The 26518-nt window shown below is 47.8% G+C and overlaps 1 protein-coding gene across 1 annotated transcript in view; it reads right to left on the bottom strand.

Annotated features, from left to right (window-relative positions):
- The window catches only part of CACNA1D (calcium voltage-gated channel subunit alpha1 D), a 323373-nt gene extending 296966 nt beyond the window's left edge, over positions 1 to 26407 (bottom strand). The window contains exons 1-3 of the mRNA XM_029243849.1: positions 26025 to 26407; positions 23752 to 24061; positions 19877 to 19982 (exon numbers count right to left, since the gene is read on the bottom strand). Of these exons, the coding sequence (XP_029099682.1) occupies positions 19877 to 19982; positions 23752 to 24061; positions 26025 to 26091 (483 nt within the window). The 5' untranslated portion in view covers positions 26092 to 26407. The remainder of the gene's footprint in view (positions 1 to 19876; positions 19983 to 23751; positions 24062 to 26024) is intronic.
- Between the last annotated feature and the right edge of the window lie 111 nt (positions 26408 to 26518).

Genomic DNA, 26518 nt, shown 5'->3' with positions numbered 1-26518 from the left:
GGGGGAGGGGGGGGAGGGGGAGGGAGGGAGGGAGGGAGGGAGGGAGGGAGGGGAGGAGAACTGCTCTGTGGGTGACACGGGTGGGAGGGCACAATTCCATTCTCCCTGGCCGCACTCCCCCAAGCTCCAGGCCCCTGAGTTACCTCCAAAGGACCTCAAAGGCCTGCCCCAGTGTCATTTCACTGCTTCTCAAAAGATATGAAAGTCAAATAAGCAGCAAATTAATATATGGTTGAAATTCATGGCGCAAGTGAGTGTTTAAAAGCATTTCCATTTTCCTTGGCTGAAAAGGCCAGATATCCACAGGCTATGTGAAAAAGAAAACAAAGGCAATGATCCAAGTAATTCAGCCTGAAAACTTTCTCTGCTCCAACCAGAGAAACTCAGGTCCTGGTAAAAGCTGAACAAGAAATTAATTAAAATGAACCCAAAAAGAGGCTTCAAATGCCAGACGGACAGGTGCTCTGACCTGGGTCACATCCCTGCTCGATGATCTTGTCCCTGCAGCCTTGTCCCTAATAACTAACCTAAAAGTAAACCAGCTGAGCCTACGATGTTTCAACCTGTTTTTAAGATTGTCGTGCAGGTCTTTTGTAAACTGCATTTCTAGTGCTAAACTGGTACATAAATTTACCTTGTAGTCTGGTGTGTTGGCACAGTAGTCATTAAGCTTGTGTTTGAAAAGAACTGTTTGCCACCTCTGGAGGAGAGAGCAGAAAAGCTCCACCACTAAGCGAGATATTCTGTGTTTATGGCCTGGAATTCCTTCCACAATTCCCTGCTTACCCCTCACTGCTCTGGAAATTCTTCCCAGCATGTCATGTTGGGTTCTGTATACTTACTGACCAATTCAGCAAAAAGTAGCCCTCACTTTCTCGATACAAACATGAAAGTTATCCAGCTCTTATAAAGTTCAAAGTCAAAATGCGCAACTCTCCCTGCAGGCAGAAAAAAATGATCCCATTTCTTCTGGTCACTATTTCCAAATTAGAACTGACAAAGTTTCAGGACCACCTGGAGAAGGGACCTCATACCTCAGAAACCCATCCAAAGGGAAGTTTCCCTGAAAAGGGGAAAGTCCACAGATATTCCCTATCTGAACGCAGTGTGCCAGTCCCCACGTGGTGACATGATGCTGGCCTTGCCCTCAAGGCTCTCGAAGCCCAGCGAACAAGGCTGACCTCAAAAACAACAAGTCTCTGTTTCCCAACACTTTCTTTAAAGTCAAGGACAGACCTCCCTGCAGAAAATAGATCCTGGAGATAGGATGTAGAGAAGGAATGAGAACCCTGGGTGATCCCACCTTAATTGAAAGGTTTCTTAATATTTTGAAATGACGTGAGCAGCAGACGAAGGCTTGAAGGCAAGACCTAGAGCCTCATGTGGGTTAAATTAATTCATGTCTCAGCCTGGGCAACACCTCCAAGAAGTCACTATGTTTGTCCCTTGTGTAAATGAAGAAATACACCCTGGCGTGTGGAATGAGCTTAAGGCCAGATGCCACAGGACCCGGGTTCTCATCAGTTTTGCCACCACTAAGTTGCCGTGACCTGGGTCAGTCCCTTCTCCTCTCTGATATCCTCTAGGCTCATTTCTGCTCTAATGCTCCAACTTGGTACAACCATGATGTCTTCCGTCCTTTTACATAAAGCACTTCCTTTGAGAGTCTTTGTGCAGCCCTAGTGACCCTGGGGTCAGTGCTTTGGACGGCCCTCAGGATTACAGGCACCTGAAATGAAGGTGATGCCACAGGGCGCTAAACAGGACAAGGCCAGCATCTGCCACGTCACTGACTCGGGACACTGGGCTTCCAACTCCTCCTGCCTCCCTCCCTGCATCCCTTCGCAATCTTGCAAATCCTTGGGACCGACTGTCTCTAAAGGGAAGGACCCACTCAAAGACTACCCACGAATGCAACCAAAAGAACTAAACTCCAAAGTTCTTCAACCACTTCCTCTCGTCCACAGAGCATATCGATACATTCATTCATTCACTTTCGGGAGTTAGCCTTTCCAAGAAAGAACACACTCCTCTCCAAGCATCTTCCAGCTTGATTTCTGCAAGTCACATCCATTGGCTGAAGTGAGGGAACACAGTGGTCTCTTTACTAGCAACCAAGTCCAGAAGCTACAGAAAAGCAGCATCTCCGCCAGCAGGACCCACAGACCATCCAACCTGAGGAGGGGCCTTGCCAAGAAGCCCAGAGGCAGCTACATACATAGGAAGTCTGAGTGGCAGGTGCAGGAGGAACATACAGAAGATGGATCAAGGCTGTGAGTCCAGGGCACCAGCCTGGGTCAGAAGTGAGGACAGAATGCCAGTGCACAGGGCATAAATGTCTCCAGGCCAGCGCCATCCAACAGGACTTGCTGCAATGATGGTAACATTCCCTACGTGTGCTGTCCCATATGAGAGCCCTATATGGATACTGAACAATGCAAATGAGGCTCGTGTGACTGAGAAAATAAAATTTTAACTTTGAGTCAATTTTAACTTAAGTTCTCATAGCTACAGGTGACTAGTGATGACCACTCCCGACAGCACTGATCTACGCTAGTCTCTCATAGAGTGCACCCTCCCAGAGAAAGGACCAAATGTGACAGGACCCTCCTCTATTTTAAAACAAATGAACCATGCGGAGGGGTCTCCACCTATAAGGAGAGCTGAGTTTGGAGTCTGTGGGCTTCCAGGAAGATGAGAATGTTCAGCGCTGCCAACTCTTTCCCTACTCACCTAAACTTACCACCTTCAGAAAACAGTGGGGATGAAACTGAGGCTTCCCAGAGGTTAACCTCCAGTCCTGACTTTTTCAGCCTGTGACCTTGAGGAAGGCACCTCCTCTCTGGACCACAGGGCATGTCATCACTAGGACAAGAGATTTAGAACAGGCAACCACGAAGGCCCTATCCAGCTCTAAGATTCTAAGAATGTACATGCCACTTTGTCAAAATGTAAAACTTTTGTGCTCAAAGGACACCATCAAGAAAATGAAGAGAAAACCCACAGAAGAGGAGAAAATGTTTGCAAAGCATATATCTGAAAAGGGACTGATCCAGAATATATAAAGAATTGCTATAGCTCAATAATAAAAAAAATTTTTTAATGGGCAAAGGATCTGAATATGCATTTCTCTAAAGAATATATACAAATGGCTAATAAGAACAAGGAAAGAAGTTCAACATCATTAGTCATGAGATATAATGAGATACGACTTCATATCCTAAGATGGCTAGAACCCAAAAGGTACACATTAACGGGTGTCAGGATAGATGTGCAGAAACTGGAACTGTCATACGCTATTGGTTGGAATGTAAAATGGCACAGCTGCTTTGGGAAACAGTTTGGCAGTACCTCAAAACGTTAAAGCTACCATACGACCCAGCAAATTCTACTCCTAGGTATATATACTAAGAGAATTGAGAACATAACTTCACGTAAAAACCTGTACATGAATGCTCAAAGCAGTATTCATAACAGCCAAAAAATTGAAACAACCCAAATGTCCATCAACTCACAAAGGGATACAGAAAATGTGACATATCCATACAATGGAATATTATTCAGCCACAAAAGGAAATGAAGTACAGATACAGGCTACAACATGAATGAATCTTGAAAACATCATGCTAAGTAAAAGAAACCAGACTTGACAGATCACATATTATATAATTTAATTTATATTAAATGTCCAAAATAGGAAAATTCATAGACAGATTAGTGGTTGGCTGGGGAAGGGAAGGAGTGTTGGTGGGAAATACGGAGTAATGGCTAATGCACATGGGGTTTCTGTTCAGGGTGACGAAAATGTTCTAAGATTGATTTTGATGATGGTTGCATGACTGAATATAATAAAAGCCACTGAACTGTATAATTTAAAATGGTGAATTGTATGGTATGTGAATTATATCTCAATAAGGCTATGTAAAAAAAAAAAACAGTGTGCATGCCTTCATCCCACCTACTTAGTGAAGACCAATTAACTCTGTTATTTATTGCCCCCAGGTCCCAACGCCAGGTGCCAATGCCGACCACCTGAACCTGCACAGAACATGACTTAGGTCGAAGACGCCCCACTTATAAATGAGGGGCTATTTTTAAAGAAGCCTCCGTCGTCTCGCACACTTCACACAGAACGAGAGTGGAGCTCTCTTTGCTGTAGCTAAGATTAAGAAGTCTAACCTGGGCTTCCCTGGTGGTGCAGGGATTGAGGGTCCGCCTGCCGATGCAGGGGACAAGGGTTCATGCCCCGGTCCGGGAAGATCCCACATGCCGCGGAGTGGCTGGGCCTGTGAGCCATGGACACTGAGCCTGCGTGTCCGGAGCCTGTGCTCCGCAACGGGAGAGGCCACAACAGTGAGAGGCCCGCGTACCGCAAAAAAAAAAAGAAAAAAGTCTAACCTAACTGGGATCAAAAGTGCATTTTTTTTTTAAAGGCAAGAAAAGAAGAAATGCGGAAACTCACATATTCTTCTAAGCCCAAGGAGCCCTCCTGGGAACTGAAGGAATTCTGTCTACTCATGTAAATCACCCACACGACAGCTATGAATGGGGCAGTTACACCTGTACCCAGGACCCCCAAATCCCGGTAGGGGTCAGACAGGTATCCCCGCGCCCAGGAAGCCCACATCCACGTCCCCTGACTCTGGGGTAACGTGAAAGTCTGCCTTGCCAGGGATGAGGGAGGCCTTTAAAAGCCAGGCTACAGCTGGGAGTGAAACACCTCACCTGACCGTGGTTCCTGGGGCCAGTGGCTAAAGAGGAAAGCCTAGGCGGACGGATTCTTGGCACCAGGAGAAGTCAGGCCAGATGAGACTACAGACTTAGGGAAGTGTGACTACAAAGTAGGAAGGCTGTTCTGTTTAATCAACACACTAGAATCACATAAACAAGTGTTGTTCTTTTCAAAGGAGGAAGCTTGGGAAGCAGGCCGCATGGTGCTGGGAATACTGCCACCCCTCAGAGCAACTCCAAGATGCCAGTGAACACCTTCTCCAGAGCCCAGGACACACGCCTCTCAAGAGCCTCAAAGATAAGAGAACGTGGCTCTCTTTGAAGACAGATTTGACTTTCTTACAAATACCCAAGAATTTCTTTAGGAAAACGCTGGTGAATAAGGTCAGTGATCAATGTGGATCACCTCATTTTTCTCCAGAAGCAGAGAAAAATGAAAAGTAGGAATTGGCTCTGAAAGCAATTCTCAAAACAAGCATTCCTGCAGCACTGGGACTAAGGTGCAGCCTCAGAAAAAACTGCTTTGAAGAGCTCACTGTGCTTTGGTTTTGTAAGTTCCAATGTTTTCATTAAGCAATCAGTCTCTCCCTAAGGGAATATCCCTCTCTCGCTCTCCCCCAACCCATGTCTCTCCCCCCTCCCCCATCTCTATCTCTCCCTCTCCCCTATCTCTGTCTCTCTGTCCTGCTGCCAGTGCCCCTCCATCCCTCCATCCATCTCCCCAGTGCTCTGCTCCCAGCTTGCAAAGAGAGACCATCAGGCCATATTAAGAAAGCAGTCAAAGCGATAAAGCAACCTCAGAGCACCTGATGTAGACACAGTGATGCTTCACGAAACGGTCCATCATTTACAAACACCCCATGCCGGGAGCCGAGGAGGATGCAGATGAGGGCAAACTGGGTCCCTGCCCACAAAAGGTCACACTCTTGTTGGAAATAAGAAAAGAGCGTAAGACCAAAACCAAGCAAGCGTGTGATTCACGGGACAGGGCAGCTCCCACCCGGGGCTAGTCCATGAAGCTCCCCAGGGAAGGCGCTGGACTTCAAGCTCACAAACCACCAGGATGGGAAGGAGTCAAGACCACGTGTCAGGATCTCCAGCCTCAATGGCCGCCCAGCCTCGGGCCAGAAGCAGCAACGAGGCCCCCCCTCGAAGAGAAGGAAAGGGGGACGCTCCCCTCCCACCTCCACGGACTAGGCCACACTAAGGAAAAGGGAAACAAAAATCCTAGGGCCAAGAAATGCCGCACTCGTGAGAGAACTGGGGGACTTAACAGGCGTGGCCTGGGGCTGATTTTAAAACCCCACAGCACCACAAGAGCTGAGGGAAAGGAGGTTCCCCCAATACTCAGACACTGCGGACCTTGAACATCACCGGGAGGTCAGAGATTCCCCTTGAGACCATTCCTGACTGGTTGAATAACGTCTTTGGTGAACTGGGGCTCACTCACACGTCATTTGATTCACTCCTCAAAGGCCCCCTGCTAAAAGTGAGACAAGTATGACTATACCCCATTTTACAGATGAGAAAACTAAGGCCAAGGGAGGTAACAATTTATTCAGTCACAAAGCTAGTGGGTAGCAAACCTTGGGACCCAGGTCCAGATCTATTTCCTCCAGAGTCTCTGCTCTCCAAAGGATAGGATAACACAGACTGAAAGGGAAGGAGGGAGGGAGTCAGATGAGGGAAAGCCCTAGAAGCCAGGCTTGACATGTAGGGAAATTAATGGTGCAGAACGTTCTCTTACAAAATCCCTTTTGATCGTCTCAACACATGGGGCAGTACTATCACCATTACTCCCATCTTACAGGTGAAGAAACTGAGATCAGGGACTTCCCTGGTGGTGCAGTAGTTAAGAATCTGCCTGCCAATGCAGGGGACACGGGTTTGAGCCCTGGTCCGGGAAGATCCCACATGCCGCAGAGCAAATAAGCCCGTGCAACACAACTACTGAGCCCGTGTGCCGCAACTACTGAAGCCCACGCGCCTAGAGCCCATGCTCCGCGACAAGAGAAGCCATCGCAATGAGAAGCCCGCACACCGCAACGAAGAGTAGCCCCCGCTCACCGCAACTAGAGAAAGCCCGCGCGCAGCAACGAAGACCCAATGCAGCCAAAAATAAATAAATTAAAGAAAAAGAAACTGAAGTCACTTGGCCAAGAAGGACAATTTCCCAGGTCCTGGGGAGCCCTAGCTCTGGCAAGTCACATCCCCTCTGTGAGCCTCAGTCGCCCAGCAGAACCCCCTGCAGGGAGGACCCCGATAAGCCCTGGAACTGCGTGTGGTGGGTAGGGCCCAAGACGTCCTACCTCTGCCACATCCTGGCTATTTGGTGTGGTGTGGGAGGGGGGATCATTTAACGGCCGAGGCCCAGAGACCTGCTTTGTAATCTGTGAGCAGGACGCACGAGGTCGCAGTGAGAGCACATCAGACGCTCTGATGGCAGCTCACGGTGCTAGCGGTGACTCCACTACCCCAATTCTAGGAATTGCCCCACCTTCCCTTCTGAGAACGCAGCAATCAGGCCAGAACTCCCCTGACATCTGTTCTGCTCCTTAGCACTTGTTTTCTGTTCTTTCCTGAGTAACATTTAAATCAAGAGTTGGCCAGAACCTCCCACCTGGGCCGAGCAGGAACAAGACACAGCTGGTCAAGTGGATTCCCAAGCCGCTGAGGAAGCAGTCGGCAGGGACGCCACCAAGCCTCACGGGAGGACTGGGCTCTGGACTGTTCTCTGTAGAGGGGGGGCTTCAGGCTTCCTGGCTGTGGGAAACAGATCCTGATGGCTAACCCAGCCCCCTTCTTTCCTCGGCGTCCCAAGGGAAATCAGCAGCCCTTGACTGTCGTCTAAGCAAAGACGGGTTGCAGTCCAGGTCTAGGGCCTCCATACGACCAGTGGGTAACTTTCCGTCACTGCTTCACCAGGTCCCCCCAACACCCTCTCTGACGGCTACGTCTCAGGCTCTTCAGGGGACAGACGGAACGGGTCTGGTGAAAACGTCTTCCGTAAAATGGCTTTGGAAAGCCAACCCCTAACCCAGCAAGCCGTCCGTCCAGGAAACCCGTCTGGTGTGGCTGGAGGGGTCGCTTCCTCATGGACGGACGGGAGCAAGCGGTCCGGCTTCCCAGCCCAGGTTCCTCACCTGTGAGGCTGAGGACGGCAAACCCTACCTCCCAGGGCGGGCCACGCAGAGGCTTGAGGACGCACCAGACTGTCGCCCCAGCCCCAGGAATAGTGAACCCTGCAACTCCACGTACCCTAGGAGCCAGGGTCTGTGCTAACCCCGCCAGCCGCTTAATCTCCTTTTACAGAAGAGGGACAGACCGGGCAAGGAGGCGCATCTGGCCCCTCAAAGGCGCCGAACTGCGGGCGGGCGTGACTCGGAGGCCACGGCCTAACTGCTCGCTCCTTCCTACCCAAGAGCCCCCACGCTTTCCTTTCACGAGTAACACTTTTCAAGGAATTAAAATGCAATAAAATCTACTTAATGCCCTAATTTAAACTCCTCTAACTCCCATTTCAATTGGATGGCTCACAAGGCGCTTCAGAAGACAAGCAGAGGGCCACCCTGACTTCAGCCACCACCCCACCCCACCTGGCAACGCCTCTGGGCGACGGGAGTGCACCATACGCAAGAAGTTTCGGTGCCAGTCCCCGAACCTGGGTTCCAAGCCCTAAGCGAAACCAGGCCGTGAAGCCTGCGCAGAGACCCACCTGGAGTGCCTGCCGTCGCTCTAGTCCGCGGCCTTCCCTGCGCTGCTCTGCACTGCCGGGCGTTTAGACGCAAGAGCCTGTGATCCCTGGCTTGTCTGCACCGCCTGGTGGTGGAGGGTGGGCTCTGAGGTCAGGAAGCCCGGATGTGGATCCAGGCCCCGCCAATTACTAGGCCTCATGGAAGCAATTTGACCCCTCCCAGCCTTTTTTCCTCACCTGCAAAATGAGGATTTCAGTCGTCTCTTCTTCAAGACTCTACAGTGAGGATTAAAGGAGAACTAAGGAGATTATACATACAAAGCCCACCTAGCTCAGCAGGTGTCAGCCATGAGCTGGTAACAAAGGCAATTATCTCTGTGCCTCCAGTTATGGTCAAAAAGACAGGGTATGCCAGCCACACCAGAACCAGATGACTGAGGAAAGACCCACAGCATTTGTCACCAGGCCTGCTGACTCCCTCCTGCCCTCCCACACCCACTGGCCAGCGGCCTGGCTCTTTCCATAAGATAATGAGGCCGTCCATGGCCAAATGATTCCTGCCTGTTAACAGGCATGAAGAAAGTAAGAGAATAATTTATGAAGTAAAACAGGGGAGGGAGGAATGATCAAAACTATCTTATGGAAGACAAAGAAACTGGCTGAATGCCCAGCTTGCCTTGAAGAGACACTCTTTTGGCATCTGATTTTCCAGATGTCACAAGTGCCCCTGGCATCCTCAGACCTACCGGTCAGATGGCAAACGCCTGACTTCAACCTGGATTCAGGGCTGTAACAGTGAGGGTGGGAAGGAAACAGACCCAGAGACAGAAGCCCTGGCCTAAGTCCCCACTTGACTCCTCTCTCACTGTGTGACCCTAAGCAAGTCGACTGCTGGGTCTGAAGAATGAACGTGTCCCCCCGAAGGTCTCCCGGGTCCTTCCCAATCCCAGCCTCACCAGTCTGTGATTCACATTCAGTACCATCCAGGGTAAATCAGAACCAGCATCTAACCTCCTGTTCCCCACCCCCTCATCCCACACCCTGTCTTTAATGATTATCAATTAGCTTATTCAGCTGGCCAACCTAAAATAGTTCCAAAGCTTTCTCTGCCCGGATCAAACTAGTTGCAACCCCACGGGGCTTTCTAGAAAAAGATTTCTTAAACACCTCTCTTTTACCAAATTCTTGCTGGGTGTCACCACTTCCCCGCATTCTAATTTAGAACTCTAGATGTTTTAATTTCACTCCCACCGGATAAAAATTATGAAAAGAGCTTTAGATAGATTCATCATTAATTTATAGTTCAATAATTCAGAAATCGTGAATGCCCAAAGAGAAGCACACTTTCGCATTATCTCAAAAAGAAAAGACTACGGGACTAATTACTGTTATAAAAGGGCAGCATTTTAACCATTTACTCAGTCAAGCTGTTTTTGTACAATTTGAAAGGAGTCATTTCAGTATAAACAGTGTTTCATGATACCCCATTGTTATCTATTTACTGAAGAGCATTCGAGGATGTTTTCTTTTAAAAATATTGGTCACGGGCTTCCCCAGTGGCGCAGCGGTTAAGAATACGCCTGCCAATGCAGGGGACACAGGTTCGGGCCCTGGTCCTGGAAGATCCCACATGCCGCGGGGCAACTAAGTCCGTGCACCACAGCTCCTGAGCCTGAGCTCTAGAGCCCGCGAGCCACAAGTACTGAGGCCACGTGCCACAACTGCTGAAGCCCGCGCTCCCAGAGGCTGCACTCTGCAACAAGAGAAGCCACAACAATGAGAAGCCCGCACACCGCAACGAAGAGTAGCCCCCCCAGTCGCCACAGCTAGAGAAAGCCCGAGCGCAGCAACGAAGACCCACTGCAGCCAAAAATAAAGAAAGAAAGAAAGAAATTTATTTTAAAAAAAATACATTGGTCACTTCTTTAGTTCACATTAGAGTAAAATAATAAAACCACATCTCTTCCAAAATGAGGGCTTGGGAGGGGTTCTTTGCATTAATACATACTATCCTTTTGTACTCTGACTTAAACCAAGTTAAGCCAGTAAGTGAATGTTTAATGGACTATATTTTACACATAATAAATGCTCCAGAAAGTACTTTATGTGTGATCAAGTGATAGCTGTTTTAAACTACACCTTTTTTAATCTTCCCAGCTTTAGTTCTACAGTAATTTATATAACCAAAAAGCAAAACTGCTATAGAACACAGAAGTGCCTCCAGTATGCCACATTTTAATGCTGTGTCCTAACCCTTTAGGAACTCTGAATCCAGAGACCATCTGCTTGCAGGGCATTTATTTCTCGTTAACAAAAGCACAGCGAAGACATGGTTCTCCGTGCCCCAACAGTACCTTGTACAAGGACCCATGCTGTAGATTCCTGCTTGGAACTGCTTCCTAGAAAATGCCTCTCTCAATGAATGTGGCTGCTTCCCATTGTTGAGAGGATAAAAACCCTGTAGGTTAGGAGTGCTCCCTTTCGCCACCACTGCTGGAAAGCCTAACGGCCAGTTCAGTGCCCAGGTGTCAGCGATCCGTTCATCTGGAGCACCTGGGCGAGTCTGCTTTTTTGTTTTGATTCCAGGTTGCCCCATCCTTCATCAGCTTCCATTTTCTAAGCCACCTCAGAGCTTCTGGAAGCAGGAGGGGGTACAAACCCTATAATAAATACCACAATAATAGCGAGGTTCAACTGCCTGTGAAAATAGAATAATTAATCATCAAAGACCACGGGACAGCAGAAACATACCAGGTGAGATATTTTTCTTCCGCCACTAAAAGGAACATAAAGGAGGAATTCGTCTTAGAACTCAGCTGTAGCCAGCAAACACTGCAAAAGTGAGACTCAGTTTTTTGCCTTAGGGACTTATTTATCTGTTAGCCACCTGGAATGAATGTTTCTCTTGAAAAAAACACGGTCCCCAAGTGCGTGCACCCAAAGCAAGGGAAAGAATAATGAGCCTTGGTGCCTTTCACCCAGGTCTGTGGTTCAAAAGAGATGACAAGTCTGGTGCTCAGAGTTCCAGGGCTTTCTGCTCAAACCAGATGCTCTGGGTGCCTACCAGACATCCAAGAGAGAGGCTGTACCCTCCCCCCAAGATTTCCTTTCCCATGGCCTAAGACAAGGAATGAATGACGTCACTCGTCAGAGTTAAAGGACGGCTGACCTCAAGGAGCTGTCGGGGTGGGGAGCGTAAATCGTACGGGCTTCGTGGAAGCCAATGCAGCAGTACGTATGGAATTAAAATGCACTGTCCTCCCGCCCAGAGAGTTCCCTTCTAAGTACTTATTCCAGAGAACAGTTTACTTGTACACACAAAGAACACACACAAGGATATTCAATGCAGCATTGTTTGAAACAGCAGAACTTTAGGAACTAACCTAACTGCTCATCAGAAAGAGGACAATTAAACAAACCATGGCACATACACGGAATATTTTACGGCAACTAAGGAGTTGTTAGATCTCTACATGCAGATACGGAAAGATCTGTAAGACACATCAAGTGGGAAAAAAGGAAGCTTTATAATGCGTGCACTGTTTCCACTTGTGTAAGACTTAAGATACCCAAGCTGTATAGATACAGGTTTCAAAATGCACAGATGATATACACATACGGACACAGTGGAAACAATTCTGAAACTGATTACTATGATTAGGAGCTGAGTAAGGAAAAGGAGACTCAGTTTACTTGCAGCGTTTTAATAGTTTAGAAGAATGTATTCGTGTATTATTTGTATAAATTTGAATGATGATTTACTGTAAGAATGCAAAATATGAAAAACAAAGAAGGCCTTTCTCGGACCCCATGCTGTGGGCTTTCCTTATGAAAGGGCGACCGGGCACAGGGAGCCCATAGCAGCGCCGGCTAGAAGTCCGGACACATAAGTCTGGTATGCTCTGCAGAGCAGGTCTCAATAAATATTTGTTGAATAATGGTGCCTTGACTTCCTGTCTTATAAACAAGGTCCTTACAGAGCTACAAAAATATCTGTGAGTATGCCGTGCTAGACCTCCCCATGGGTGCAGGGAAGGGAGGCACGGTGGGCCCCTCAGAAGATGACCACGGCAGGGAAAGCATGAGCCTCACACTCAGCCTGCTGTGAATCCACAGGCCAAGCTGACCAAGGACACCTCCTCCTTCCTTCCCAGGCTGGGTCCATCTGCCAGCTACATCTTCCCTGAGCAGTCTGGAGCCGGCCTTCCCTCCCTCAGGTCACCCCCTGCCAAGTCCCTCCAGCCTGACTCTCATGTTCACTCATTCAATAATTTCAACAGGTGATTTCTAAATTTACCACTCAGCCAGTAGGGAGGGGAAAAAGAAATTAGCAGAAATAACTGCTTTGAGGTTCTGGAGGAGAAAGTCATTTTCCCCAGCCTGGGCAGTGTCTGGAGCCCTGCATAGTTAAAATCTCCAGAAGAGGGCTTCATGCTACAAGGTGTGTGTTGTCAAAAACACCCAGCGGTCCATCCACCCACCACACTCTCCCCCAGCTTTCTCACACACACACAGAGACAGAGGACAGTTCCTCGCTCAGACAGTTCCTCCTCCAACCCCATCTTCAGCTTTTCTCACTGTGCCCACCTCCCAGTGCCAGCTCTGCCTGCCCAGCCAAACACCACACTGCCCACAAGAACCCCAGCTGTGAGAATACCAATCTCACCTTTCCTCATTTCAATCACATGGGCAGAACAGGACTTGGGGACACATCCTACAGTGCTGATGGCAGAGGGCCCCAGGAGTGTGAGCATGACAGGAGGCTCACGTCTGTTCTGAAATGACCTGCCAACCTCCACTGCCACCCCACAGGGCAAGGAAACCCACCGATGTCGCTTCCCGGGGCACGTCGTCCAAGCAACAGTAACACTCTGCTCAACCACCAGCATCCCAGGGCCTCTGCAATTTCTTTAGAGACTTTCCTGGGGGAGGAGCAGTTGAGGGTCTGTTCTGGAGTCCCACCCCACCACCACCACCTGTAGTTAACAAGACATAAGTGTCTCTGCAGCTGGGCAAGTTGACCCCTCTGTATCAGGCACTTCTCACGTTTTGCAGACGGTTAAAAGTTAAATGCTGATGGGGAAGGTTAAAAAAGGAAACTACCCACAAATCTGCTACAAGGGTCTCCTGTTTCTCACACAATCATTTTAAAATACTGAACTTGAGCTGAGGTTAAGGAAGGAATGCACCTCCCCAAAGACCCTCCCCAAAGTGGGCTGACGGCATGCACGCTTCAGGCAGTGTGTGAGAGGGACCCGCTGGAGGCCAGTCTGTGCCTGGGAGACGGGAAGGCTGGGGTGCAGGGTGGGATCCTGAGACCCTCTTTTAAGCCCCCTTTCCAGCTGTGTCTGATAACAGTTTCTACCCTTTGGACTTTTCAGTTACCTAAGTTAATAAATTACAAACACACACACATACTTTTTTTTTCTCCAACTAAGCCAATTTGTGTTTCTGCAACTTGTAATCCAACAAGTTCTGGCCAATACGCCAACATATCCTCACTCCAAGACAGGTTCATTTTTCAAGGGTCTAAGCAGGGAAGTTCCAGTGTTCGAGGTGTGTCTATAAAGAAATGAGATTCGCTTTTTAACAAACCAAAAGGGTGAGGACCGTTTGGGAATTCCTCTTAAGGAACTTTAATAGAAGTAAATCTGAATTCCTTAAGACTTGGGTTTGATTTCTGAAAAACTGCCGATTCTCAATCCAAGTCTGTTCAATAAAACATCAATCTGGGTAACTTGTTCTTTGTCAATATGAGGCAAGACAACAAAAGAGATGCAATTACTTGTACAAGGCATAAACGGGTTCACCAGCTCTGGGTTAAATGTTACTCCCCAAGTCCATCTATTGTGGGCATTCTGCTGCCCCACCAATCTTTACACGAAATGTGACACACACCCACCCAAGTACAACCTCTCACACCTGGCTCACACACAGTGCTGAACACAGAAGCCAGCTTATGAGGCAGGGATTCAAAAAGTATCAAGCATTTGTCTTTCTTCTCTCCTGCTTCAGATATAAAGAGTTAAATTTGCCGAGAAATATACAATCCTGAAATTCAAGGCAACCTCTGACAGGTGCTTCCTGGGATTCTCATTAATATTGGACAATGAAAGTCAGCCTCTCGAGCAAACATTAATCATTAGCCAATTGCTGAAAATTAACTCCTGATCTATAAGGACGTGCCATGGAACCCCACGCGGTCATTCATTTATGGACCCACCCATTCCACGTGCATTTCCTGATGTGCCTACCGTGCGCCCGCAAAGGGTTAAGTTCGCAACACCATCGAGACCAGTCAGACTCAGCATATGCTACTTTCATCCAGAGTCACTCAGCTCGGGACTTCCCTGGTGGTGCAGTGGTTAAGAATCCGCCTGCCAGTGCAGGGGACACGGGTTCGAGCCCTGGTCTGGGAAGATCCCACATGCCTCAGAGCAACTAAGCCAGTTCACCACAACTACTGAGCCTGCGAGCCACAACTACTGAAGCTCGCGCACCTGGAGCCCGTGCTCCACAACAAGAGAAGCCACCGCAATGAGAAGCCCGCACACTGCAATGAAGAGTAGCCCCCGCTCGTCGCAACTAGAGAAAGGCCAGCAACTAAGACACAGTGCAGCCAAAAATTAATTAATTAATTAACTTAAAAAAACTAAAACAAAGTCACTCAGCTCATCAGCCAAAGGGCCAGGCTGTCAGAGCCCAAAGCCCATGTGCAGAACTGCACCCCACACACCAAGCCACTTCCCACAGCAGTTATAGAATAAGGCGGAGAGGGGTGAATATCTGCAAAGAGGAAAGCAGGCACTACTTGCACCTGGGCAGGTGGTGTGGAAGGCGGGGACAAGGCTCAGAGAAGGCTGAACTGAGGGCAGCACACAAGCTGTCCTAGAAAAACGGCATCTAGGCATGCAGAAATAAACTCGCAATTCAAACAGAAAGACAACAGAGCAAAGGCACGGAGATGAGGTACGGAAATAAAAGCCACCTTCTAGGCAAAGCCCAAGGAGACAGGTTATGAAACTGTGTTTCAGGTATTTCAATTCACACCACTCACTATGTGAGATGCTAAACTATGGGCCATGCAGAGCCCATGAACTCGCTTTTTAAGCCCAGGAAACACTGCGTGGGAATCTCGGCCATGGAGGAGAGAATGCAATCAAAGTAGGCTGTCCCACAGCGTTCCTGGCCCTCATAAGGCATCTGGTCCCACTGACAGGAGTCCCCAGCCAGCACTGCTTCCCAGAGATGCTCTCACCACTCTGCCACTCCGAGCCCTGGAGCTGGAGCACAAAACGTACAAGGCTGCTCAGCTCGGAAACGCAGCTCCCACGGTGCCTTCAGCCAGGGGTACATGAGGAGCGGGGTCACGAGACCCTCAGCTTTTCAGGAGTAAACACGTGGAACTTCCCACCTACCCCCCGCCAAGGACCTCAAAAGAGTCCGCAGAGGAACCTGCCACACGAGGAAATCCTGAGTACGGCTCAGAGGAAAGACTGGGTGAGGAACTTCTCCTGAGAGCGTTCATTCAGTGGTCCTCAACAACCCGCATTTATGAACATCTTCTACACACCGTCAGGCTCGGCGCTATTGGGGTTCCAAAATGATTCACTGTGAGTTGTATTCTGAAGAGGCTTGATAAGACAAAGATAAGATGTGCACATAAATAACCAAAATATAAGGTGTTTTATATGCAAAGTGCCGGCGGAGCAGTTCAGATAAGAGTGTTACTTCTAATCAGGGTCAGAAAAGCCTTCACAGAAGAGACATCCTTTACGATTATTCCTGAGCAGCTCTAAGGACAGTGACAGTGATGAAGGGGTGGTAGGGAGGAAGAGGTATTTCAGATGGAGAAGAGGCCAGGAGGTGGACAAGCCCAGGGAGGGGTGTTTACGATCAGCTGGTGGACTAACGGATGGGGGTGGGGGGTGGGTATGAAGGAGAGGCACAGAAGGTGAACCAGAAAAGGCTGGGTAGACCAAGGAGCACCCAGCCTTCCCTTGGGCAGCAGGTCGCCCCTGAAACCTCAGGATCACTCCTCTAGCAAAAGCCATCTGACCGCAATGTGAATGGAGAGGAAGGAGAAGACATGAGGGGCTTTATAGAGGCCAAGTGTCAGCAGTCTAAAAACACAAAGGCAAGATGAGAAAGGGGGCAAAAAGGGGGTCAAAGACTTAGTAAACCTTCTCGTTGAGTATCAAAAGCATTTATTGAGCACCTGGAAAAGGGACAGAGTGGCCTAGGCCACGCGCCTTGCCCTCGGTGGCTGCAGACATCAAGGAAGGTCAGGGCTGGCAGCTGGGCGCCCCTCTTTGGACAGTTCTAATTTGAGGCCAGTCAGCACTATGGAGAACTGGGCCCGGGGGTGGGGTGGGACTTCCAGTAGCAGGATGCCCAGACTGAAGCTTTCAGTCAGTTTGTGACTTATGAGAAACTGAAGTTTGGGAAGCGAAATAAAGCATTTTCCAACACAGTGAGGGACAGGACTGTGATCATCGCCACGCTGACACTCATAAAGAAGCGCTCCCCACCCCCTGCCCCATGCTAAGAAAAAAATTAAATAAATGATACACACTTTCAATAAGTGGAACTGAGGAAATCCTGCTACCGACTGATCTAGGAGGGAGATTGCTGTGGGAACTGAGTTGCACTGTTTCCATGGCTGCAGCCTCCACTAGTCCCTGCAAGTCCACAAATGAAAGCTGCATAGAAACTTGAGATTGTTTATATATATATATATATATATTTCAATCTAACCCTGGGAAAACTTGCTGCCCCCAAGGTAGTCTCCAAATCCCCAAAGCTGGCTCAGTTAGGTACAACCCAGACCAAACGCACACTGGACGAAGGGAGATGGCCACATTTCTTACCCAACAAAAGTAATAATTTCACTGCAAACTACCTGTAACAGGCAGAAACATCTTCCACAAAGCTGGCCCTGAATCGTATTCTAAGCGCTCAACATCTACATTCCCGACAGAGCTTGGAGGCAAAGGAAACCACCAGCTCCCTGACACGTACAGCTTTGCAATCCGTATCAGTCTCTGCCCTTTGTTTTGCCATTCACATTAATTGAAAGGTATTTACTACAGATGAAAAACAAGCTTCGTTCAGCTGCCTCTAAACCGATCCCAAAAATAGAGCAATCACTTTGGTACAAATCGGGTCAAATGTTTTTTTTTAAAAAAAAAAACGGCTCCCTGGCAGGACGACTGACATGGCATGGGACCTTGCTAAGAGTCAGGGGGAAATCCACAAAGATCTTCCCTTCCCACAGTGAGAAAGGAAATATTTAAAGAGTTAGGCAGAGATTAAATTCGTCTGGCCATGTGACCAGCCAAGTGAACACAAGACACAAACTTGAATGCTATAAGTTTCAGAATGTTAAGAGGTCAAAGAAATATATGTTGGGTTTTTTAGAAAGGATTGCCAAACTAACACACTGCCCTCTCCCACCCATAAAAGGCCGGTGTTTTAAGAACTGTCAATAAAAGATCCACTGGGGAGGGACTGCCAGGGGGAGGAAGAGAGATTTATCCATTTCCTATGTTTTATTCCCTCACTTATTAGCTGAGAAATCCAAATGGTCCAACAGTACTTATATTAGTGCCCTCAACTTCCCTGGGAAAAAAAAAATCAGAATATTAATTGACTTACACATGCAGCTACATTAATTATTCCATGGATCTGAATTAATCTGCCCTTCAGAAAGGTATCTATTTTCTAAGTTTGTTTAATCATGTTCTCTTGAGCTACAAAAAGCAACAAACTGGGTCACCATCCACGTTGTTAAATTTGGTAACAAGGCTGACACCATCTGTGGCCTAGACTGTGATGATCTAGCCCCATTGATGGGGGCTTTTCACTACTTCTGCTTTTCCTTTGAAATGATTGTCTAAAGTCACATGTCTACAACTAAATCAGAAGCTATTTAAAATATCCAGTTACACAGATCATCTCTAGCACAGTATAAATATATACTAACACTAAGTCTTTACATGTGTATCCAACTCCCATTTACAGTTGTACTTTCAGTAGCAGTGTCCAAAATTTTTTAACATTCCCTACACATCAGACTACAAAAGCCCAAATGTGAAGAGACATCACACTACATCTGAAACGTGCCGCACATTTTAAATGTAACATGAAATCCTGTACATAAACCATGAAGTCTAAAATCATAAAAGCATAAATAATGTCAACATCTACAGACCCCGGCAGAGCTCTCCCCTCACTAGTTTTGACTTTACAACACTCAGCTAAGAACATCCAGCCCCACTAAAATACAGCTTCAGCATGAGAAACCAAAACCGAATGGAACCAGCTAAAAGAGCGGAAAGCAAAACAAAAGGGAGAATTTCCTGTTATCCGGGACCAGCCCCTCATTCACCTCCTTGCTGCACGGCCTCAACTCATGAAGGACTGATCCTTGCAAAGAGGATGCTGCAGCACCAGAAAAATCCTGAAATGGCTTCTGAATCATCAAGGAAAGAGTACAGGATGTCAGAGGTAAAAACAACCCTGGTGATCTTCTCATCCGATCCCCCGAATTGACAGGTGGGTAAACGGCGATGCACAAAGGGTCTGGGAAATGCCCCAAAATACAGCCAGTTGACAGTCCACTGGGACAACTCCTAGTCCCACTCCAGGGCTCTTCAGTGCTTTTTTTTAAACTATATCAACCTTTCCCAAAGGAAGTTCCATGAAACACTGTGATGCACTCTGCCAAAAAAATGTTTAAAGAATCCATGACCAATTACTTTTAGGGACTAGCTGAGTTAAACAAAATGAAACTGGTTTTTTAACTACAGACTTTCCTGGAGCTTTTACTGAGTTAATGTGCACTATAAATCTTTAAGAGAGCAATAAGGTATATGGAAGTATCCCAATTTATTTCACCATAGAATCATTTTATCTTGGAGCATTTCAAAGAACTAAGTGAAGGAACTTCAATACTCTACTGTACATTCACCAAATTATGCACTACGTGGATTAGTTTTGTTGTGTTCTACTTCTGTAAAAATTAATGGTTCAGGTACAGAAGCTATGGTAACTCTCTACTTACCAGAAAAATTAACCATAGTACCCACAACTCCCAAATAACACTGGATTTTAAAAAAAAAGGCTAACATTACCAGGAAAAGAATGGTCGACAAAAAAAGCCTATATGGAAAGAAAAGTTATTTTTAAATCTGCTACAAACCTCTTCCATGAAAAGTTCGACATCTATTTATACAAGATTCATGACTTTAAACACTTTCATTCAGTGTGAATTTGAGAATACAGGTCAAAAAAAAAAAAAAACCACCACTGTTGCAAAGCTCCGTGAAACATCACATGCATAGCTGTTAACTTCAACCACCCAGAAAGCCAGCCGCCAGCTTCCAGCTTCAGGATAGGGGTAAATGATAAGCACACATCAGGACAAGCAGCAACTCTAAGGACACTTACCAAGTTATGATTTGTTGAATTAGAATCATCTTCAGGGAATGGGATGTAAATAGCTAAGGCCACACAATTGGCAAAAATAGCCAATAATATAAATATGTCAAATGGTCTGAAAATTTTTGTTAAGGTATATATGCGTTACACCAACATAAACCATCTCTCTCGTCACACTCCCAATCACACCACTTTTGAACTGCTTTTTAAATGAAAATTTTACCCACAAATCCTTATTCAACTGACTGCTGTGACTACAAGGTTTCCAGCAGGAGTAATAGTTAGTGGTCAACTCACAGCAGATCTTCCTATCAAATGACGTCTCCACGCCCTTTTCTTCTGTTGCAAGGATCACGTTACACTCATTCTTCTGTTGGACATTTTATATGAAAACCTAAAAGTACATCCAATTAGGGCACTGTGTGAAACAGGTTTCTACTTCGTGTCATTCTCACAGCAACAAGGGCCTTAGAGAGCTAAATTTCTGGCTGTTGTAGACACAAAGAAAAGCCATCATGAGACAAACCTCTTCCACAAATCCTTGTCACCATGTGTTACAGCCATTTTCTTGGAGGCTGTTCTTGGCTGGGTCAGTCTGAATCTCCTGTCCGAACTGGGATAGGACAAGTCACAAAGGACCTTCTCCATTCCACCTGTGACCGTCTTGTGGCTGTTCCAATCCCTCGCTGTAACAAGCAAGCCAGGCTTCACCTCCCTCCTCCGCTTTCCTCCCTTCCTAATCAGTAGTTATCACTGTTTTAGATTAGAGCCAGACCAGAGCTCCGTTTATAACGTGTTGTTATTTTGTTCAATTTATAAACAAATTAAATAAAAGGCCAGAAGAAATCGCCACCAGATACTTTCAGAGTTCAACTTAACATTTCTAAATCTCAGGGGTCTGTCTGGAAGAATCACTCTGAGAGCAGCCTTCAACAGATACTTGCTTAAACCTTCTGCCGTTATTAAGAGACACTGTCAAAACTGGCAATACAAAATTTGACATCTGCCAAAATGACTGTTTTTCCTCTCTTGGTTTTCAGCCTTTCCAAATGCAAGGTTTCACGAGCACCAATCTAATCTCCAACCCCGGGCTTGGTTGTACGACACTGTTTCTCCCATACACTCACCCACAAAAGGCAAGGCCACGGTTTCACTCAACATCTCCAAGTCCTAAAGCTTTGAGCATATGCACAGACCTTCTCCGTTCATCCTGATTTCCTTCTGGGAAATCCAAAGATGCTGAAGGAAACAGAGATCCCCTCATGTCTCTGGGGATACGTTAAGTTTCATGGAGCCTCAGCCTCTTGAAGAACTTTAACACTCACTGAAATATGGGCGTGAAAGACATTATTCCCTTACTAATTTGATGGGCTTATTTTTAAAGCCAGTTATCCTTCCCTCGTAGTTATTCTTTTAACTCATCTAGTATTACAAAATCTCTTATGTAGGGACCCAACTTTAAGGCAGTCCACCTTAAAAAGACTTCAGAATCTCCTTTTCATTTTTCCTTTTGGCAGCTCCTTCCAAAATTTTAAAAGTCAATTGCCCCAGGGCTATCCTATATGGAAACACACTTACTGTCTCTCCCCTCCCCCACACCACCATTCTGCCTTTTTAATTTCCTGCTACCTAAATGATAAACCAGCAAATATGAGAAGCACTGATGCTGTTCAGGAAAGCAAACATAAGAGTACTTTTTCTTTATGGTGGTCCAGTTTCAGACGCCAGGTACTGGTGGATCCTAACCCACTGCCACAAGATTCTGACAAGCCAAGCAGAACAGAGCCTTAGAGAAACGGATGGGTCTGATCCTAAATATTCCTTCCTCGTTCCCCAAGTGCAGGACACTCTGCTTTGCCTGCATGTAAAGGCAAACAGCAGGTAAAAACTCACTCTCCCAGTGCGGACAGGGCCTGGCACTGCTGGCTTTAGGAAGCTGCCCATACCCTGCTCCCTGAACCTGAAGAAAACTGTCATTTGAAAAAAACAAATCATGTATCGTTTCAGGATCTATTCTGCAAACTTCCCCATTTGTAGGGGCGGCTTCTCCCTGCACTGGCAGCCACAGCCCCTGATTTCTGCGCACATGCCTGGCGGTGCGGGAACGGGAGTCGGCAGCACCATCCAGGAATTCACTCCGTTCACATAAATTACTATATACAAATTACTTTGCACAAAGAGAAACTACCGTCCACAGACAGCACCAGGCCTCCCGCCTCACTCCACATGAAATTAATGACCCCACCGAGAGGCCTCTGCTTACTCAGAGTCACGTCAAGCCAACCTGAGGAGGACGAGATCATTCCGGCTAAGTACAGTCTGTGCCTCTGACTGCTGCCATGCCACTTGAGGGACACCCTGTGGAGCCGGCTCCCTCCTGGGCCGACACCAGTGTTCGTCCTCAGACTCAAAAAGAACCTAAAGAGAAAACACATCCACACAACCCCAGCCATGTGAGAGACACCGCAACTCCCTCTGGAGAGGAGACATCTGTTCTAAAAAGGAAAAAGCACATGAAAACCCCTCAAATCCTACACTTGGCTACTCTCTCCAAAACCTTTCTAGACAGTTACCTCATTTTAACTCTCTGAGAGCACAGAAAGTAGCCAGCTAAGACAGAGGGCGTGCAAAGAGCTGCCTAGCTAGGCACTCAAATGATACGGGGGTTTCAGCTCCACTTTCTAGCCCGGGTCACCGACCCCCTCCCTTTGCAGCATGACCGCCCCTCCCCTCCCCCCAGCCTCCGTGGGGAAGCCCTTTATTCATACTCCTTCCTATGCTTAGGAACTGCTCTAAGGCCCAGGTCAACTCCGAATATACTTCTGGGAGAAGGAAATGCTGTGTTTTACCCAAACCAATGAATCACCTAATTAGAAAGCCATTTGCTCAGAAAGAAGGCCTCAGTCAACCTTTTCTGAAGGGTGACAGGCACTGGAACCTGGCCTCCTGGTTTAGGGGAGGGAGTGAGCAGGCAGCACACCCTAGTTTTCCAAGATCTGGGCCCTAACAACCCTCCTGGGGCAGTTGGAGTTCAGTTTTAAAAATACAAAGGAGACACCCAGAAATGTAACTCCAGTCCAAGGACACAGACAGAATTTTTTTATAAAGGCAGCAACTGTAAATTCCTCCGCTGAGAGGGCTGTGCTCTAACCCACAGGGCGCTGAAAGAAGAGGCACACACAAACCTCTCCCTTCACACGCTCCCTCACGCTCACGTTTCAAATGCTGTTTTGGAACTTGTCAAAAGGAAATTCCAGGAAGTCATAGCATTGATGAGCAAATTGCTCCCTCCCTATGAAGCAAGTGTTCATATTTGTAGCTACCTGAACAATCAGACTCACCAAATGTCAGATCTACAAGCCATCTTAGCATTAATTGGAGTTTCCGAAGCAAATTCCAAACGTCAAAATGAGAAGATTCCACTAAAGGTCAAAAATGTATTTATTTCTAGTACAGTTTTTTTTTTTTTTAATCAGCATACCTTATTTGCAATAGGTTCAATGCATACCACTGCCAAAAAACAATGGTGCATTGAAACTAACCATCTAGTGTCAAATGACCAAAGGTTAATTTCATATTTTAATTATCTACCACTTTGAAGTTTCAGGTTGTCACTCCCTCCCCCACCACTACACACACACACACACACACACACACACACACACACACACACACAGAGGAGCCTATACTTACCCAGAGAGATACCCCTCTGCACCCAGAGGAGATAGGAAATTATATACCATGAAACCCTCTACACACAACTTCTTCTGTTGCTCACATTCCAAAATGCTATCACTTTGTAAGTGCCATTTCAGAAAGCAAATCCTTTTAAAGAACAGATGGTAAAAGAGAAAATGAGAAAGCCTTCCCCCAAAAAAGGATACTTCCATTCCACTATACTAATGCAGGCTCTTCGGATGGGGTTATTGAGTGACAAACAGAAAAGGGCGCGGGCAGGTCGGCTGCTGGACGAGTTACCCTGTTTTTTGCTCTTGGCGTATTGCTGACGTTTTCTTTGGGAGAGAGATCCTACAGGTGCGGGTGCAGAGGTGCTCATAGTTTGGGCAGCCTTGGCCTGTCTAGCAGCGTCGATCGCGGCTTGCCAAGACAGGACGGTTTGCTTGGAGCTATTCGGCTGAGAAGTTGGTCCTTCACCAGAAAGAGCGAGCCTGGTGCCTCTTGCATAGTTTGCCTCTGGGACGAAGGAGAAAAGGGAAAATTAAAAAACAAAACAAAACAATGAGAATCCAGTGTCAGAAGAAAGCTGAAGTGTTTTCCCATCAAGAACAGTAGGGAAATCATCCCCATGTTTCCATTTGAAACCTCATGTCCTATTTTTCAGAAGCAGGGTTTGGCCAGCAAGAGTAGCAAGGAAAGTCCGCAAGCCCTGCCCAAAGTGTCAGTAACACAGGACCACTGCTGCATCACGCCCAATGGGTCAGTAACTCCCTACACCCGTGTCTTCACAAGGAGTCTTTCACTGCATTCCTTCAGACAAACTGAGGTCATTCCCACATTTATTTCAAATCTTTTCTGACTTTTAAAACCCATGTATCTCTGATGAGTTAACAGATACATACAACAGCTTTTCTTCAAAATAACTACCATCACACACACACATACACAAAAAAGAAAAGCAGTGGCAATAATTCAACAGTCTTAATCATTTTCAGGGTGTTACTCCAAAATCTTTCCATAGCCACCAATGCACTTTTTTCAGCATGGAAAAAAAAATCCTCCACTGGCACCAGGGCAATACCAAAAGCCCCATAACCAATACCTAGATTATGCACTGACACTTCCTCCAAATGAAAATTCATGATGCTTGGGACTCATTTCCTCCACAGTCTTTGGAAAACAGAAAACATCTTTAGGGCTTTTTTGCATTTTAAATTGCAGCTGCAGCAGCCAAGCCAGCATCCAAAGAAACAGACAAGGCAGGCAGCCTGCACCCTTACACCTAGGATAGACAGGCTGGGTTATGCCAGGGGCCCTCAAGGCCTAAACAGGAATCACCTCAGTGTAGGCTGGTATCCAAGTGCACACAGGGTAGAACCCCAAGAGGGTTCCATGTGCAAAGCCCTCTCCAGCCTGGGGTCAGGCCAAGTCCCAGGCAGGTCTCCCCGGCACCTGCCTGCCTCTGGTCACAACCTCCTTACTGAGACAGAAGTCAAAGTGAGCGTGGTGGCAGAGGTAGAGGGATGGGCGTTTGCAAAACCAATTCTTGCTCAGTAAAAAGCAAGGAAGAGTCAAAACGAGCACACATCTGCCTGGCCAGCAGCCTGAGAGGGGGCCTTGGGGTTGGGCAGCAGACCGTCTGAGCCAGGGGAGGAGTCGCCCCAAGTCTTCCCTTGGGGAGCAGTCATCGGGAAGGCTGCGAGCCCATGGAGGGTTGTGGGGGACTCCAGTGACCTCCAAGCAGGAGTGTAGAGGGCTGGCCAGGAGCTGCGCCCCCTTCCCTCGACCCAGCCGGGCCGGCATGGTAACTGCACGTGGCCGGGCTGGGGCGCAGAGCCTCACAGCGGCAGCGACTCTCCGGGCATTGCTAGGTTACCGACGTGTGCACAGCGGCGCTGCGAGCGGGAATACGCGGTCCACCCGACCCCCTGGCCGGCGACTCCGAGACCCAGCCTCCCTCTCAAGGGTAGGGGGATGCTTCACCCACCGGCGAGAAGGTTGAAACCTGGCAATCCTAGAATTTTCCGGATGCCACCAGAGACCTTCTTCCTAATTAACCAGGGGCCGGGGAAGGAGGTGAAGAGGCTGGAAAGGGGGCTCCGGGTGAAGACTCATAGCCACCCCCTTTCCATCGCTCGGGAGCGTTGGAGGAAAGTTGAGCCCGAGGACACTGAAGCCGAATCACCTCGGCTTGCCGCCCCTCCGGCGGCACAGTACTCCACGGACTCCACGGCCGCCCCCACCCCACAAATGCAGAATTAGCTCTGACATTCAAGGCCTGAAGGGGAGAACGGAGTGGCTGTCACGCATCTCCCCTTTCTGTGTAGATGACACCGAGCTAGAAGCATCCTCTCCAACCCCCTCAACCCACCAGCGCATCAGAGATGGGAGGGGGGTGAGAAGGAAGAGGGGGGTGGGAAGAGGAGGACCATGACAAGGATTAGATTTGGCAGCGGGTGCCCAGGCTCTGGCTGCTCACCGTTCGCGTGGTCCGCTTGCTGCTGCCGTTGATGCTGCATTTTTTTCATCATCATCATCATCATCATCCACGAACATTTATTGAGCGCCTACTGTGTGCAGGGCACTGTGCTAGGCGTCGGGGCGGGGGAGGAACGGGCAAGGGGGTGACCGATAGGTAGGAGCCGCGATCCCTGCCCTTATTCAAGCTTCAGCAGGGGGTGGGGAGGGACGGGGACAGATAACAGAAAATAAGAATAATTTATAAAAACCGCTGGCCACCCACGCTCCCTCTTTTTCAAAATCGGAGCAAAATAAACTTTTTTTTAAAAAATAAGATCGGATGTATATATTATCTTGATAATATATACATGTAATTTTTTGCTGCAAAGGAGAATTGGCTTGGTCCCCCCCTCTAGCGGAGGGACGCCGCGAGGATGCCGGCCCGGCCGCCGGGGCCGCTCGGCGCGCCCCCCATGCCCGCCCGCTCGCCCGCCGCGGTGCCCGGTGCCCGGT

The sequence above is a fragment of the Monodon monoceros genome, unplaced genomic scaffold, assembly GCF_005190385.1.
Source record: "Monodon monoceros isolate NGI ecotype Baffin Bay Population unplaced genomic scaffold, NGI_Narwhal_1 Super_Scaffold_3, whole genome shotgun sequence".
NCBI classification, from domain to species: Eukaryota; Metazoa; Chordata; class Mammalia; order Artiodactyla; family Monodontidae; genus Monodon; species Monodon monoceros.
Note: the sequence above shows the minus strand (reverse complement) of the source record. Positions and strands in the feature narration are given on the sequence as shown.